We start from the raw sequence: 15,494 nt of genomic DNA on the forward strand, positions 1-15,494 counted from the left end.
CGTTCCCTAGCGACTGAATTGTCTTCAATGTTTGCCTTATCTGCAAAAGTTGCATATTCAAGGTCAAAAGTTCTCCTGACTGCACAATGCAAAAACCTATTTATCACTGGTTAGTCTCCAATACTACGGAAAGTTCGGTCCCCCCACTTGGTTGCTAGAGGTTATACACAAGTGAAAAATTGCTTCATACTGTTTCCAAGTCCTGCCGTAACGTCGACTCCAAATACACTTCGAAATCGTATGAAGAAATTTGTCATGTATATATATATATCTTGGTAAGAGGTGCTTGGGTAGCGACCACTGAGCGTTTCATCTACAGAAGAAGCCGTAGACTTGCTGGCCTACCATCATATGCCATCAGACATGACTGAAGACGGCAGTACCGAGCAGCCAGGATCATCCACGGCGAACAACTGGCCCCATTATCGAGAGCCGCGTACGTTTTCCGGAAAACCTGAGGAGGACATTGATGAGTGGCTGAAACATTACTAAAGAGTGAGTAAATACAATCACTGGAACGCCGCTACTAAGCTGGCTAACGTGGCTAATGTGGTGTTCTTCCTTGCCGCCACTGCCTTTGACTAGTTCGATAACCACGAGGATTCATTAAGTACATGGGCTATTTTTACAAACGAAATCAAGAAAAATTTTGGGGATAAACCTGCAAAGAAGAAGCGCGCTGAACAAACTTTGTTTCACCGGGCGCAAGTACCCGGAGAAACTTGTACTGCATATATCGAAGCCCTCTTAAAACTATGCAAACTCGTCAACCCCACTATGCTTGAAGAAGACAAAGTCGGTCACCTCCTGAAAGGAATAGCGGAAGACGTTTATAAGTTTCTTATTAGCAAAGAGAACCTGAGCACCACCGTTGATGTAATAAAGCATTGTAGAACATTTGAGGCTCTCAAGCTGCGACGAATTACACCTAAATTCGGGAGACTGGCCAATGTCACCTCTGAGCCAGTGTTGAAGCCTGTCCTTCAGTTTCCATGGCTGATATGATACGAGAGATGGTACGCGAGGAACTAAGATCTAGGGACGCCATCTGTACTAAAGAATATGTGCGGCAGTGTTGTGCACCGCAGGCAAATCTTGCCGCCCTGTCCACTCCGTGGGTTCAACCTAGCGGCGCTTCGCATATGGACGATCAGCGCAGCTGTACTCAACGTTATGACCACCAGCCGATAGAAGAGAGACCCGCCTACTCTGAAAATGTGGTTCGTCAGCAGCGAGAGCCTCGCTACAACCAACGTCGCGACTTTGTTAGTGAGGACTCTTATGCTGATCGCTGGCGCCCTCAACCTGTGTGCTACAGGTGTGGCATTGCGGGGCGTATCGCTAGATACTGCCGCCGCCGTTTTCCAACTGTCCAAGATTATCGACCCCACGCGAACATTCACGGACGGCTGCACGCCGAACAACAATGATCCCCGACTATGCCTACTGGGGACTCGCACCATTCGACATATTTGCGGAATTCATCTCCTGCATATGATTGTAGTGTGACGCTGCCACCCCAGCGCCCGCGCAGGTTACCTTCCCCTCGACGTCGTTCTTCCCCTCCGCCTCAGGGAATCTAGGAGGCGCGGCCGATGGAGGTGAGGCCGCCGGCGAGTCGATGACGTCCATACCTCTGCCCGTGTTTATGTTAAAGAACAAATTGGAAATGTTTGTTGATGGTGTGAAAACAATGGCTCTTGTGGAAACTGGTGCTACAGTATCTGTTATGAGTTCGAGTTTTAAGAACAGTCTAGGTAGAAAAGTAATGTTCAGTGGTGACCATGCAGTGTTATTCCGTGGTGTCGTTGGTGAATCTTTACTTCCTCTTGGTGCGCGTGCTTCGGATGTTATTGGCGGCCTCAAGTTTGGAGTATAATTTTCAGTACTGCCTCGGTCAACGAATGATGCGATTCTTGGGATTTATTTTCTGCAAGAAGGTGGTGCAACTTTAGACTGTGGTACGAGAGAGATTGCTTTGAATCATTCACTACTTTCGGTTCTTGTAGATGACTCGACACCTGAATTTGGAGCATTTGCTGTGGAAGAAGACGCAATTGTGCCAGCGTTATCTGCAGCATTCGTGCGGGTTTTCTCTATTCGGAACCAGTGCGAATCTTTTGAGGCTATAGTAGAACCTACGAGATTCACCTGATCTAAGAAGAGTATCCTTGTTCCTCGTTGCGTCATTCCCGTGACTAGAGGCCGCACTGAGCTGTGGACAGTGAACCACTCCGAAGAGCCAGCTGTGTTGCCTCGGGGCCTAAAACTCGCCAGTTTTGAGGAAGGCATATCCGGTTCCGTCGCGGCGTTAAACAGCTCTGTCACTGAGCAGCAGGTGCGACCAGGCATGGAGACCCAAGTTACGGCTATGATTAGTAAGTGTCTTTCTACAACTGAGCGTCGTATTCTAGGGGAACTACTACTGAAACACGTGACAGTGTTCGACTTTGCCAAGAATGACTCAATGCCACTGCCTACGAGTCGTATTCATCACACGATCAACACTGGGTCCGCACCTCCAATACGCCAGAAGCCGTATCGCGTCTCAGCAACTGAACGTAAGGTAATAGATGAGCATGTTCAAGACATGCTAAAGCGTGGCATTATTCGAGAGTCCTGCAGTCCTTGGGCAGCTCCAGTTATCCTTGTTAAAAATAAAGATGGCATATGGAGGTTTTGTGTTGACTGCCGCCGTTTAAATTCAGTCACGAAGAAAGATGTCTACCCGCATCCACGTCTACAAGACGCAATTGACTGTCTGCACTCAGCTTCATACTTTTCTTCTATTGAATTGAGATCCAGTTCCTGACAAATCCCCATGTACATTGCAGATAAAGAAAATACGCCATTCGTAACACCAGACGGACTTAATAAATTTAACGTTATGCCTTTCGGATTATGTAATGCGCCTGCCACATTCGAGCAGTTCATGGACACAATGCTACGTGGACTAAAGTGGCAAATTTGTTTATGTTATTTGGACGACGTTGTAATTTTTGGCAAAGTATTTAGTGAGCACAACAGCCGTCTGGATATCGTACTTAATTGCATGGAACGAGCTGGTCTTGTACTGAATGCAAAGAGATGTCATTTTGGCGATCGTGAAACAATTGTCCTCGGTCACTTAGTTGACAAAGAAGGTGTTCGACCAGATCCCAAGAAAATTGAAGCCGTCAAAAGTTTTACCGTGGCCAAATCAGTAAAAGAGCTGTGGAGTTTTTTGGGGCTATGCTCGTACTTTCGACGCTTTATACCAAGGTTTGCAGACATCGCTTACCCTCTTCCGAGTCTACTGCATAAAAATGCACCATTCAATTAGACCAGCGAATGCGACTCTGCTTTCCGTCATCTGAAGTTTCTTTTGACCTCGGGCCCAATCCTCCGCCACTTCTGCCCATCAGCTCCATTTGAAGTACACACTGACGCAAGTGGTATCGGTATCTGCGCTGTACTTATGCAACGCCATGGACGCGATCAGCACGTGATAGCGTATGCCAGCCGCTCGTTGAGAAAATGTGAAAGAAATTACACGGTTACGGAGCAAGAATGTCTAGCCGTTGTTTTCGCTGTACAGCGCTTCGTTCCTATCTGTACGGGAATGCTTTCACGATTCTGACCGACCACCATTCCTTTTGCTGGCTCGTGAGTCTTCGTGACCCCTGTGGGCGGCTCGCTCGATGGGCTTTACGCCTACAAGAGTTTAATTTTACTGTGGTGCATAAAAGCGGCCATAACACTCAGATGCTGACTGTCTTTCGCGTTTGCCGCTTCAAACGACTGATGACGACTCAGACAATTTCGATGAATATTTGGCTCCAATTTCACAAACCTTCCCCGATCTCTGAGTTTTCCGAACCGAGCAACGCAAAGACAAAACATTGACTTCACTGTTTGATTCCGCCAACGATCCTATGAAGAACACATTTAGCATTCACGAAGGAGTGCTTTACAAAAAAAATTTCGCCTCTGGGGGAGCACGTATGCTTCTTGTCGTTCCGGAAAGCCTACGTATCACAGTTCTAGAAATGACGCATGATGACGCCCCGTCTGGTCACCTGGGAGTGGCCCGAACACTCCACCGCACACAACAGCGATTTTACTGGCCGAAGATGCGTTCAACGATCAAGCGATATGTAGCCAGCTGTGTGCAATGCCAGCGCTTTAAGATGTCGACTTCAAGCCCACATGGAAAACTGCAGCCAGTCACACCTCCATTGGCCCCGTTGAGCAAGTTGGCATTGACCTTCTTGGACCTTTCCCACGGTCCTCTAAAGGAAACCGATAGGTTCTTGTGTGCGTTGATTATTTAACCCGCTACTGTGAGACAGCCGCGATACCATCCGCTACTGTGTCTGAAGTATCAAATTTCTTACTTCGACTCGTCATTCTTCGGCACGGCCCTCCTGCAGTCATCATTAGTGGCCGTGGACGCCAATTCCCAGCGGACATTGTCGAAGAACTTCTTCGCCTCAGCGCCTGCAGTTTTCGCCACTCCACGCCATATCATCCCCAAACGAACGGTGTAGTAGAAAGAACTAATAGGACGCTTACCACCATGTTGGCTATGTACGTCGCCGCAGACCATAAGGACTGGGATGGCGTTCTACCGTTCATTACTCATGCATATAACACAGCGCAACATGAGACAACAGGCTACAGTCCATTCTACCTTCTCTATGCTCGCACGCCTCGCTGTGCCCTCGACACCATACTGCCATTTTTCATTCATGACGAACCTTCTCTTGCTACCACACTCTGCAGAGCTGAAAAAGCCCGCCAGCTGGCCAGAGTTCGAATTTTATCTTCACAAGAACGTCCTAAGAACCGCTACAACGCCCGACACCAACAAGTTTCTTATGCTCCTGGTGACTATGTGTGGTTGTGGACACCTCTCCGTAAGCGTCGTCTTTGTCAAAAGCTGCTGTCACACTACACCGGACCGTTTGTTGTGTTAGAGCGCATCACTGACCTGAATTACGTCATAGCACGCATAACGGCGAATGGTCGACGGTTACGGCAGTCTCAGGTGGTGCATGTAGCCCGCCTCAAGCGATTTCATTCCAGAGGATCTCTGTAACTCGCCCGACGGGCTTCGTCTGCGAGGAGGAAAATGTCACGTGCCTTCGTAGAACGTCGACGGAAGATGAAGAAGAACGGTCGGGTAGATCGGTGAAGAAGAAAGAAGAGGAAGGGCAGAGGGACGTTTGTACGCATTGCCGCATTCCTGCTTGGACCGATTCCTGTAAATAAACCCCCGTGCGTACAAAGCACGTAACAATATATATATATATATATATATATATATGCTTCCAATAAATACTCGTGCTCCACGCTCTTGCACACCATGGCTAAGAGGCCGCATACAGAAGAAGGCAGTCTTAAAGTAAAAAGTAGGAGTTATTATGTATTTTTAATTTTTGACCTCATAACCGTAAAGATAATCGATAACGATGGGCAACCGGGTTATGTTTCACTCAGCTTCAGCTGCCTTTTTTTTAGTTCGGTGTATTTGACTTCGGATGCCCAAATTAGGGCTCCATTTGCTGCACAGAATGTTATTGTGTCGTATATAATTTTTCGTTCTCGTCATATGCAGGTAGGTCCGAAATGCACAGATTTAATAGCGTGAATGCTAAGATCTTCTTGAATAGAATGCTGTAATGTGGCGCCTGTCTCAAGGTTGTTCTGGACAATATTTGTTTCGACGTCTGTACTTTGCAGAACAAAATTCCTCTTACTTTTTCATCAAATTACAAACGTACTCATACGCGGTGATGTGTTATTGCTTCATCTCTTCATCTATCAATATTAGATACGCTTATTCCAACGGTGATAGGTTTTTATGACCAGAAATATTATTAACTGTGGTATCTTCTGCATAATGATTTCGTTTCCTTTCGATTACAGTGCCCGATAAACACTGATATTAAATTCTGCTTTCAAAGTCACAAAGATAAAAATCAGCCATTGCTCTAGCCATTGCGGGATCATCAGCAGAAAACCATAGTCAGCGACTCAAAACTGGCGATACGTAATTACACGCTAGGAAGAATCTTCCGACAAGCAGCGCGTATTGTGGTAAAATTGTCAGCCCTCACGCGCATTCGCCTAATCTCGACTCCTGCTCGTGCCTCCGTTGCTGCTGCAATGAGGAAGCTCATAACCTAGCTCGAAAACTGTCCCGCGAGCTGGGTCGTGCAGACCACCCGCTATAAACTTCATCAAGAACAGGTTGTTTTCCTATAGAGAAATCCTGCGCATAACAGGTTTTGTCAGACTCAAATTCCCCCCTGCAGACAAAACGCTCCCCAAGCACAAGGCCAAAGCATAGCGTAAACTACTAATACCTATCCAAATGCCCAAATATGCTGCCTATATTCAGAACGACTCAATTCACACAAATGCAAAAACAGATAGAAACATAAATGGCTTTATTCTATCGCTTAAAGGTAGAATAGAGGGTTTACAAAAGTACGTCTGGCAACCGTGAGTGGCACGCTGATCCCGGGCTGGCCGCCATATTTTGTTCGCTCCATCCGTTCGCTTCGTGTCCGTCAGTCAGCGCTCGCCGTTCTGTTCGCGCTTTTCACGTTTTAACCTATAGTGTGCTGTGCTTGCACCTCTCTTCGGTCCCTGGCGGTTTCTGTTAGCGACGCCTAGAAGCGTATTTTGAGAGCCGAGACGTGGCGGGGCCCACCGGCAGCGCTGCCGAGCGCAGTTACAAATTGCTCTGCGAGTCGTGCATGGGCCTCTCGGCAATCAGCAGCGTCATTCCTATCTAGGTACAATATTCAGAGTTCTGCAATGTGGATTTTTTTTTGTCTGTGCGCCTTTACTGTTCACTTAAACGCCTATGAGAGATCATCGTGAGTGTGCTTGCTTGGTTTGCGCAATCACCGTAGCTCATTCCACTGGAAGATACTTGGTTGGGGAAATGAGCGAGGATGCATTTTATTTTATGATAAAAGGATCGTGCGTAATTTGACGTAGGTTGGACTGGCGATATGCATTTTCTTTCCCATGCCGTCCACGCAGTAGTTGGCACGAGTTTCGGAAATAATCGGGGGATGCGTAAAAAAAAAAAACTGCCGTGGTAATTTGTGCTTGCACAGATTGAAGATTGATTGGTGTGTGATAGGCGATGACGAGCTAATAAAATCTTTGTAATTAATTTACCAATTGATGAAATAAAGAAACAAAAAAGGAAAATTGGAATGTAAGGGTTTAAAGGTGTTAGAATGAAAAGCCAGTGCTTGGTGATGCTAAGGAAGAAAATTTAAAATGTCTAATTGATTAATTGAAATAATTGAAGAATGTGTTCAAAAGTGTCAAATTAGAATCGAAAGCCGATTGTCGCTGACGCATGCGTATTGGTGCATAAAATATAAAACGTCAAATAAAATAGAAATAAATACAAAAATGATGAAATATAACAGAACATGCATAACATAGAAATATAACATGCATAACAACATATAACATACTACACTTGTGTGTAGTGTGTTACTTTTGATGAATTTATATTTCACTGTATTGTACTCCCCCCCCCCCTGCTAGGTCCCAGTTAGGGCCTGCAGTATTTGGTAAATAAAATAAATAAATAAAAGAGCTAATATATAACACGCGAAGAAAGAAAACATCGTGCATGTGTGTGTATGAGAGAGAGACATTATCGCGTTATACCTTTAACGACGGAGCTTAAGTGACCCCCTAATTTTTCTATAACGATATGATATAATATAAATCTGATTTTATGAACACAGCCAGTGGCACAAATCACAAACACTTCGCAGTAATGTGAGTTGACTTTTGAAATTTCTTTTCGTTTCATCCGAGTTCCTCCTCCTCCGAGTTCCTCGAAGCTTCCAATGTCAGCGCTTTCATATGAGATTACGGCTTCAAATGTTTACTTTCTGACAGAGGGAATAAACAAGAAATCGACATATTTAAAAATTCCAGTGAATTTCAGGTAGCTGTGAATTAGCGAACCATCGGGTGACTCGAAAAAACGCACAAAAGTGAAGTGCACTCTTCGTTATTTTATCGACCGCGCTGGCAGGTATAAAACCTGAGCTGCGCGCTTTGGACGTGGACCGGTCGAAACGGGCTGCACGTGAGCATGTTACAACACATTAGTGGGATGTCATCTTTTCCCGCTTTTCTAGACACCGCGGGATTGGCAGCCACTTGCTTTTGCAGCGTGAAACACGTACCTCGGGCGCACTAGACAACCGTATTGCTCTCTGCACCAAGCACTACCATTTCGTACTACTGTGAAAAGTAGTTTCGGTAATCATGCCCACGTCTTAAATCCAATGCAGAATGGTAAATGCAACCTACGTACAAAATGTTTCAAAGAACGTATTTGCACAATAGCTTTCGTTATACATGCATTGCTCCTTCTCCCGTGTTCTCCATCGCACGCTAAACAACCTTGCTGTTTTAGGTGATAGCACGCGCTGTGAACTAGCTCCCAGTCAGAGGGACATGCAGTAATGATTTACATGATGCAAGTGACCCTTGTAAAGCCGATTAGGACTGCAAACGAATGGTCGCATACACGCGTATACCTTGATTCCGTGCGCGTCTACGACGGCGCGCTGGCTGCAGAAGGGCACGCAAGAACATGCAGGCATCATTCCGAATAGAGCCTGGAGCTAACAGCGACTGCTGTGATGTTAAAAAATGAAACAATCGCTTGTGAGCATTCCAATGCACCTTTCGGTGCGTGCACGGGTTCTACGAAGGCGCACGTTGATAGCGTACTCGATGAGAGGCGCGGGTGGACTGAACAAAACATGGCCGCCGGGCGCAGTTTCTATTTCTTTCACTAGACGGCGCTAACTTTTGTAAAGCCTCTATTAAAATGCAGACATGTTTTATGAATGCATTCCCCATTTAAAACGTTTGATTCCAGTGAAAAATGTACACTTATATTTTCTTGATTGAGTAAACATATAACGTTTCTGCAAAAACATAAAAGGGCGCTTAAGCTTCGCCTTGTAGATGCGACCGCATGCAAGCTTAAATGTCGAACCTATATTAAAGGAAAGTGTATGCACGCAACAGAGGATCCGTATTGGAAGGCGCCAAGCGGGAGCTGTTAGCGCTGTTCAACCATGTACTTAAAGGCGGAGCTTCAGTGTCGACCATATTTTCATTTCCCACCCTCGCCCTATGCACAGACCTGATCATGGGATTCGAGTTGAGTCAAGTTGAGTGGACTCGACCCGACCTGGTTTACATGAACCCGACCCGACGAGGAGCGATTAAGGCGGCGCCTCGCATCGACGGTCGATGATCGACGTGAAGAACTAGCAGGCGGCACCCGATTTCGGATCTTTTCCCGCAATCGCTAGGGTTTTTATACTGTTCCCCTCTAAAATGTGCCTCAAGTCACTCGACCACGTTTATATCATTAATGAAGAGGGGTTGAGTCGAGTCAACTCACCTCCTGCGTCGGTTTCGACTGGAATCGACTCGACCCAAAAGCGTTTACACGAACTTGTTAACCAGTTTTCAACCTGACGAGTAATCTAATTCTTAACCCCCTTCTGCCGGATCCATGTAAACGCCGCTCCCCTTTTTTAGAGCGGCGTCTACGGCAGCGGCGTATCGTTGAACGAAATGCTTACATTTTGTAAAATGTAAATTTAGCCTTTCAATTGAAAGCAGAAAAGGTGCGCGATATATAAAAGGTGCGTATTTCGGTTGTTAAAGTGAAAAATATATGCAAAAGATAAATATACTGCATTTGTAAACTTGGGCAATCTATAAAATTTAAATATATACTAGTGATTATTTGAGCGTGTTAGAACTTTAGTTTTGTGTCAGTTCCGTAGCGGTGTCAATTTAAACAGACGCCATCATTTCTAAAAGTTCTAAAAGGTTTATCTCTCCTGATTATATATTATATATCGAAGTTTCTAGAGAACCACTGTCTTAGGCGAGATACAATTCGTCTTTCTGGATGAAATAAAAATTATAATATTGGTAGCGTGTTTACGGCAAGAGCTTGCCAGAAACTCAGAAACAAGGTTCATCTCTATTTTGCCTTTCCTCACACGAAGTATATCGTCCTGCGTTATATAATTATCGAAGAAAATAACCGCACGGGAAGCTTAATGTTTACGAATATGCGTCCCGATTTTTTAGGCATTACGTTGTGTGTCCTGTCATTTCCTAGAAACGCTCAGTTTAGATGCCAGTTTGTCCGTGTGCACTGCGAGAAAGTATATGCTTCGGCGATGTACGACTACCTACGGCGATGGACGGCGCACGGAGACTCGTTCAATTTTCCGGACGAGCTGTCCGACGCTGTACAACTCGGGAACCGGCTGAAAGGGAAGCAGCTGTGCGACAATTGTCGACAAACTCACCGATGAACGGAGGCTTGCTGGCGAATTCGTCGTACCCTGATGGCATACTAGCCGCATTTTTTCGCTACCGGAGGCTTCCAACTTTCGGTGGGATCATAACATCTTTGTAATCCCACCGCCGTCGGTCAGCAAGTGCGTGCATCGGTAGCGGAACCTATCGGGCGGCACGCTGATTGCCGTCAAGGCATAGAGTATATATTGTTAGTCTATGGTCAAGGCGTCGTGAGGCGCATATGTCGGCAAAATGACGTGTGCTCACTTAGGCTCGCTCAGAAAAATTTGGTTCATCTGCGGGTTCACTCTCACTCAGGCTCGCAAGGCCCGGACTCACTCACCACTCATCAACTCAAACTCACGAAAGCTGGCGACTCACTCGGGCTTCCTCAGACGCATGAACTCAAACTCACGCATTATGGTGACTCACTCGGGCTCATCAGACTCATAACTAATCTGGGCTCACTCACTCATTTCAACTTACGACTCATTTGAACTCAATCATCTCAACTCACTCATTTTTGACTTGCGACACATCTGCACGCACTCACTTCGACTCATGACTCATCTGAACTCAGACTCACCATGGACTCACTCATTTCAACTCACGACTAATCTGTAATCACTCATCTCGACTAACTCATTTTTGACTCACGACTCATCTGCGTGCACACGACTCATCTTCGTTCATACGACTCATCTGAACGCACTCTCATCTGGACTCACTCATTTCAACTCACGACCTATTTGAGCTCCAACATTTCGACACATCGAGACTCATTCATCATGGACTCACTCATTTACACTTTCGACAAGCAACGAGTGACGGTCCTAAAGTTTGTATAGGTAGGCGGAAGGCAGTACAGAGAAAAACACGGGAAATCAATAGAAAAAAGTATATGTGTAACATTACATGATTATACGGTTTTTTTTCAGTAATGAACGAGTTGAAAGGTTGCAGAAAAAGAAAACAAATATGGTAGGGATTATCTCTTTTACGCTGATTTTAGTACGAAAACACGATCTTTTTAGCATAGCACGGGGCAAAAGTTTGTAAATGGCTATGACCGATGGGGTGATTGCCGTCTTGTCGGGCACAGTCAATAATGGTTGGATACCAATTGTAAAGGCGCAACCTCAAAGGTGGCCTGGGCCGAATTCCGGAACTCATCATGCCTACCTTTATAGGTGACCGTAACCATAGTGTCGAGGAGGGTCAATGCAATTAGGAACCGATCGCTTTTGATGCAAATTGGCCAAATCAAATTTCGAGGGATGGTAAACCGTGTGTGATCCAAACCAAAATTTATAGGTCACCATCGTGTTCGCCATTATCGAATTATGCTGTACGTACGTTCATTTTGATGCGTAATCGGCCGAGGTAAATCTATTGGGGTAAGTGGACCAAATTTGAGGGTGGGCCCGGGCAAATTTGAAGGTCACTATCTTGCTCACCATAGTAATACTAAAGTGGATAGATGTTTGCCCAAATCAGTCGAGGCCAAATTTCGGCGGTGGGTGGACATAATTTAAGGCGCCCCTGGAGAGCATCATCGTGGTCGCCGTAGGCGATTTATGTTGGACAGGTTTTGGACCAAATCGACCGAAGCAAAATTTCAGCTATACCGGAATGCGTTTAATAAACCACGTAAGTAGCCACGCATTTGTGACCTCCTCAAACAGCCTACAGAATTAGAGCAATGGCACACAAAAAAATGACGGGCAAGATCCTTGGCCCGTGGTTGTGAGCCTGGCTTCTTTTACAATAAGAAAGAACGTTAAAAAACGTGGTTACACAATGGTCTCTTTGAACTTCATTAGCCTGATATTATTAGCTATACAAGGCAAGCCTGGCAAGTTCGCATCGCTGTGAACCAATGAGCAACTAATCCATGAAATCATTTGCGCGATATTCCAAAATAAATAAACAGCAAAGAAAGAACTATATAGCCACCGCAATACAACACGCAAACGAGAACAAATGTTCAATTACCCTGCATTTATCGCCATTGTAAAAATAACTGCGTAACAAAAACAACGAAATTACTCTACGTCATCAGCTCACCAAGAAGCTTATTCATTATTAGAATTACACAGGCAATTTGAATCCGCAAGGTTCTAATTAGCGACTTCTGTCCATTACTCACTCTATCACTTCAGATCATGATTCTTCAACCTCTGAGCAAGAATTCATTTGATTTCTTACCCCCGTATTCTAAAACACTCCTTGCTTTAGACTGTTTCCCTACCTTACGTAGGGAGCCCTCCATGTTCCCTAAACACAAGGAGCGCCCGAAGGGCCTGACCGAATTCTGAAAGCTTCCTGAAGCCTTCCTAGCGAAAGGAGCTCCTCACCTGTTTAACTGGCGGATATGACTCTCCTAGTTACGAGATTATGTATATTAAATGTGAATAATATGCTAATAATGAACAAAATAAAGGAGCTGCGTTGTTAGTTTAAAGTTTATTTGATATATCTAGGCATGGCATGCATTTTATTATGCACGTTTTGGCTGAAAATTCTTGAAATGACTGAATTCAGCAAAGAAGCAAACAGAGTCTGGCAACACTAATTTCGGTGTCGCGCCGCGCCAGTCGCGCCGTCTTCCTGTTCTTCCTGTTCTGCCAGTCTTCCTGTTCGCGTGTTTTGTCTCTTCGATCCTTGTACGTGCTGTGTTTGCCGCCATACCGCCAGCCGACATTCCGGTAAAGATGTCATTCCTTGACGAAGAAAAGGATCTTCTAACTGAGCTGCTAGGGAAATACAAGAACGTTGTTGAAAACAAAAAGACTGATGCGATGTCCCTGCACGCCAAAACGAAGGCATGGGAGCGCTTGTGCCTTGAATATAATAGCATGCCTAACGTGCGTCCCCGGGAAGTCAAGCAACTTAAGAAGCTGTGGGATAACTTGAAGCAAAAATACAAGAAAGAAAAGGCGAGACAAGCGAGAGAGGTGATGGCCACAGGTAAGTTTCAGCATTTTATAAACTGTCATGTGCTGTATTCCGTTTTTTTTTGTATTTCTTACTGTGACGTTAATTACAGGTGGTGGACCACCACCGGAGCCTCTCGACGACAGGCTCGCCCAGATAGAGGCAATCGTGCCGCATATAGCGGTGCGGGTTCCGAACCCCTATGACAGCGACGTGCAGCCGTCAGCCAGCCAAGCCGTTGCCAACATCATAGACAGAATGGTGGTAGGGGACGGCCGGTCCGATGCAAGTGATGAAGGTAAGCAGGACATTCCGTACAACCCAATTCAGATTACTATTTGAACCGCTGCAGCTGTCGGCTGCATATTGTAACATTCCCCATATTAGCCATTAAGCCAGTGCACATTAGTGTGCAAGCGGCAAATGTCTTTTTTCAGCAGTGCTGCAGTACACGTTTGTGGCTTCCAAGAATGTGTGTATTGAGCGCGTCTTTTAACTTCCTTCTGTGCATCGCACTTAAGCAAAATGAAAAGCATTCCACTATATTTTCTGCATAAGCAAATGTAACGGCAATCAAGCTGCCATGCTTGGAATGTTGTCTCTAGTACTATTTCATTGGTTTGTATATTAGCGCTAAACAGTTATGTGCCGTCAATATTTTTGATTAGGACACCTAGTAAAGTTCTTGTATTTGTTTTGAAACTGTTAGAGATTTTGTATTGATTGTTAAAGTGCAGTGTATGACAAAGATGCACCATCGGTCTGACATGAGCGCTTAATTCCGTCTCTATTTCATGTGACAACTTGAGTTCCACACACTTGTAGGTTGCCTGCTTACAATGCTATCAGCACAGTGATCAATGACTCTCCTTATTGAGACGGAAGTAAAGTGCTTTCAATCAGCATGGTAAACCAACTCGACCAAACGCTGTCATTATTGAAGATCTTATTACAATGCTTTATATATCCAAACTTCTTGCAGAGTTCCCAGTGAACAGTCAGGCAGATGAGATGCTGTCTGACGCCACAGTACACAGCGAGCCAGCAGCTGCCGTGGACACTGCTGGGTTGGCAGCCGAAGATAGACTGGCAACTTCATGCAGCCAGGAATCGGCAGCTGAACGACCGGTGCATCGTCGACAAGGTGGTCGAGCCACTGCTGTGGAGGAGGCAATATCCAGTGAGCTAGAGGCCCGTCTTCAGGCTGCAGAGAATGAAAAGGCACAGAGGCACCAAGAACACTTGTCAAGAATGAAGATGATAGAAGATGAACATGCATTCAAACGCGAGCAGCATGTAGATGAGAGAAGCAAGCGGAATGCAATTCATAAGATGAAAATGCGCGTCTTGAGGGCAAAAGAAGAAGCCCAGAAACTTAAGATAACTATTTTGACAAAGCAGCTGGCTGCTCTGAATCTGGAGCAGTGATCGGAGCAGCATAAGTCTCGTGCAGATAACCGACAAATGCTTCTATGTATATAACATTGAATAAAGGGGCATATTGTGCTAGATTCCACTGTGTTGTTTCATGCTTTCAGTTTTTTAGTTAGTTCTGTCGTCTGCAGTTCGATTGCTGGCAAAGCAACGCTGAATCAGCCTTGTTCGAACTTGCATGCCTAGAAGGCTGTCAGTGACGCATGCTCCATCAGCATCTGCCTGTCCAGGTTCAGGCTCATCCCCGTTTGGAAGTGGGTCTTTTAGAGTGCACGCAATATTATGAAGTGCTGTACATGCAGTTATGATCGCAACTGATCGCTCAAGTTTAGACTCAAGCTTTTTGCTCAGGCAAGCAAACCGCCTCTTCAAAACGCCAAACGCCCACTCAACAGAGTTTCTTGTCCTGATGTGGCTCTTGTTGTACCTGCAAGCAGAAAGGCAAAAAAAAATGCGTGCACAACCATTTTCCTTGCCTTGGCATCAATAGAAGTTGCAAACATGCATAGTCCTGACCACAGAGCAGTGTCTGGCACTTCTGTTTCTCCGTAGGTGCAGCTTTGAAGTGGTGCTATTGCCATATCATCTGGCTTCTTAGGAATAGAATGTGTGTAATCAATGCAAAGGCTGGTGCGACTGAGCAGGTTACTCCTGTGCAAGACATTTACACAAAATCAAAAGCCTTTCGTCACATGACAGAACATGTGCATACTTAAATGCCTTGTTCCTCTGCTACAGAGAAATGCAAG

General features: G+C 45.4%; 1 protein-coding gene across 1 annotated transcript; it reads left to right on the plus strand.

The window, feature by feature from the left end:
- Window positions 1-13,082: 13,082 nt before the first annotated feature.
- LOC146188655 (uncharacterized) lies at window positions 13,083-14,739 on the plus strand. Its single transcript, XM_084605098.1, has 3 exons — window positions 13,083-13,344; window positions 13,424-13,609; window positions 14,294-14,739. The coding sequence occupies exons 1-3, from the start codon at window positions 13,089-13,091 to the stop codon at window positions 14,737-14,739; spliced, it is 888 nt and encodes a 295-aa protein (XP_084461224.1). The 5' UTR covers window positions 13,083-13,088.
- Window positions 14,740-15,494: the final 755 nt, after the last annotated feature.

The sequence above is a fragment of the Amblyomma maculatum genome, chromosome 5 (genome assembly GCF_055883805.1).
Source record: "Amblyomma maculatum isolate TAMU_Amacu chromosome 5, ASM5588380v1, whole genome shotgun sequence".
NCBI classification, from domain to species: Eukaryota; Metazoa; Arthropoda; class Arachnida; order Ixodida; family Ixodidae; genus Amblyomma; species Amblyomma maculatum.

Excerpts from the sequence above, each read along its gene's own strand:
- LOC146188655 (XM_084605098.1), top strand. The coding sequence starts at position 13,089 with ATGTCATTCCTTGACGAAGAAAAGGATCTTCTAACTGAGCTGCTAGGG. Across the intron at positions 13,345-13,423 it reads GAGAGAGGTGATGGCCACAG|GTGGTGGACCACCACCGGAG; the intron begins GTAAGTTTCAGC and ends CGTTAATTACAG. Across the intron at positions 13,610-14,293 it reads GTCCGATGCAAGTGATGAAG|AGTTCCCAGTGAACAGTCAG; the intron begins GTAAGCAGGACA and ends AACTTCTTGCAG.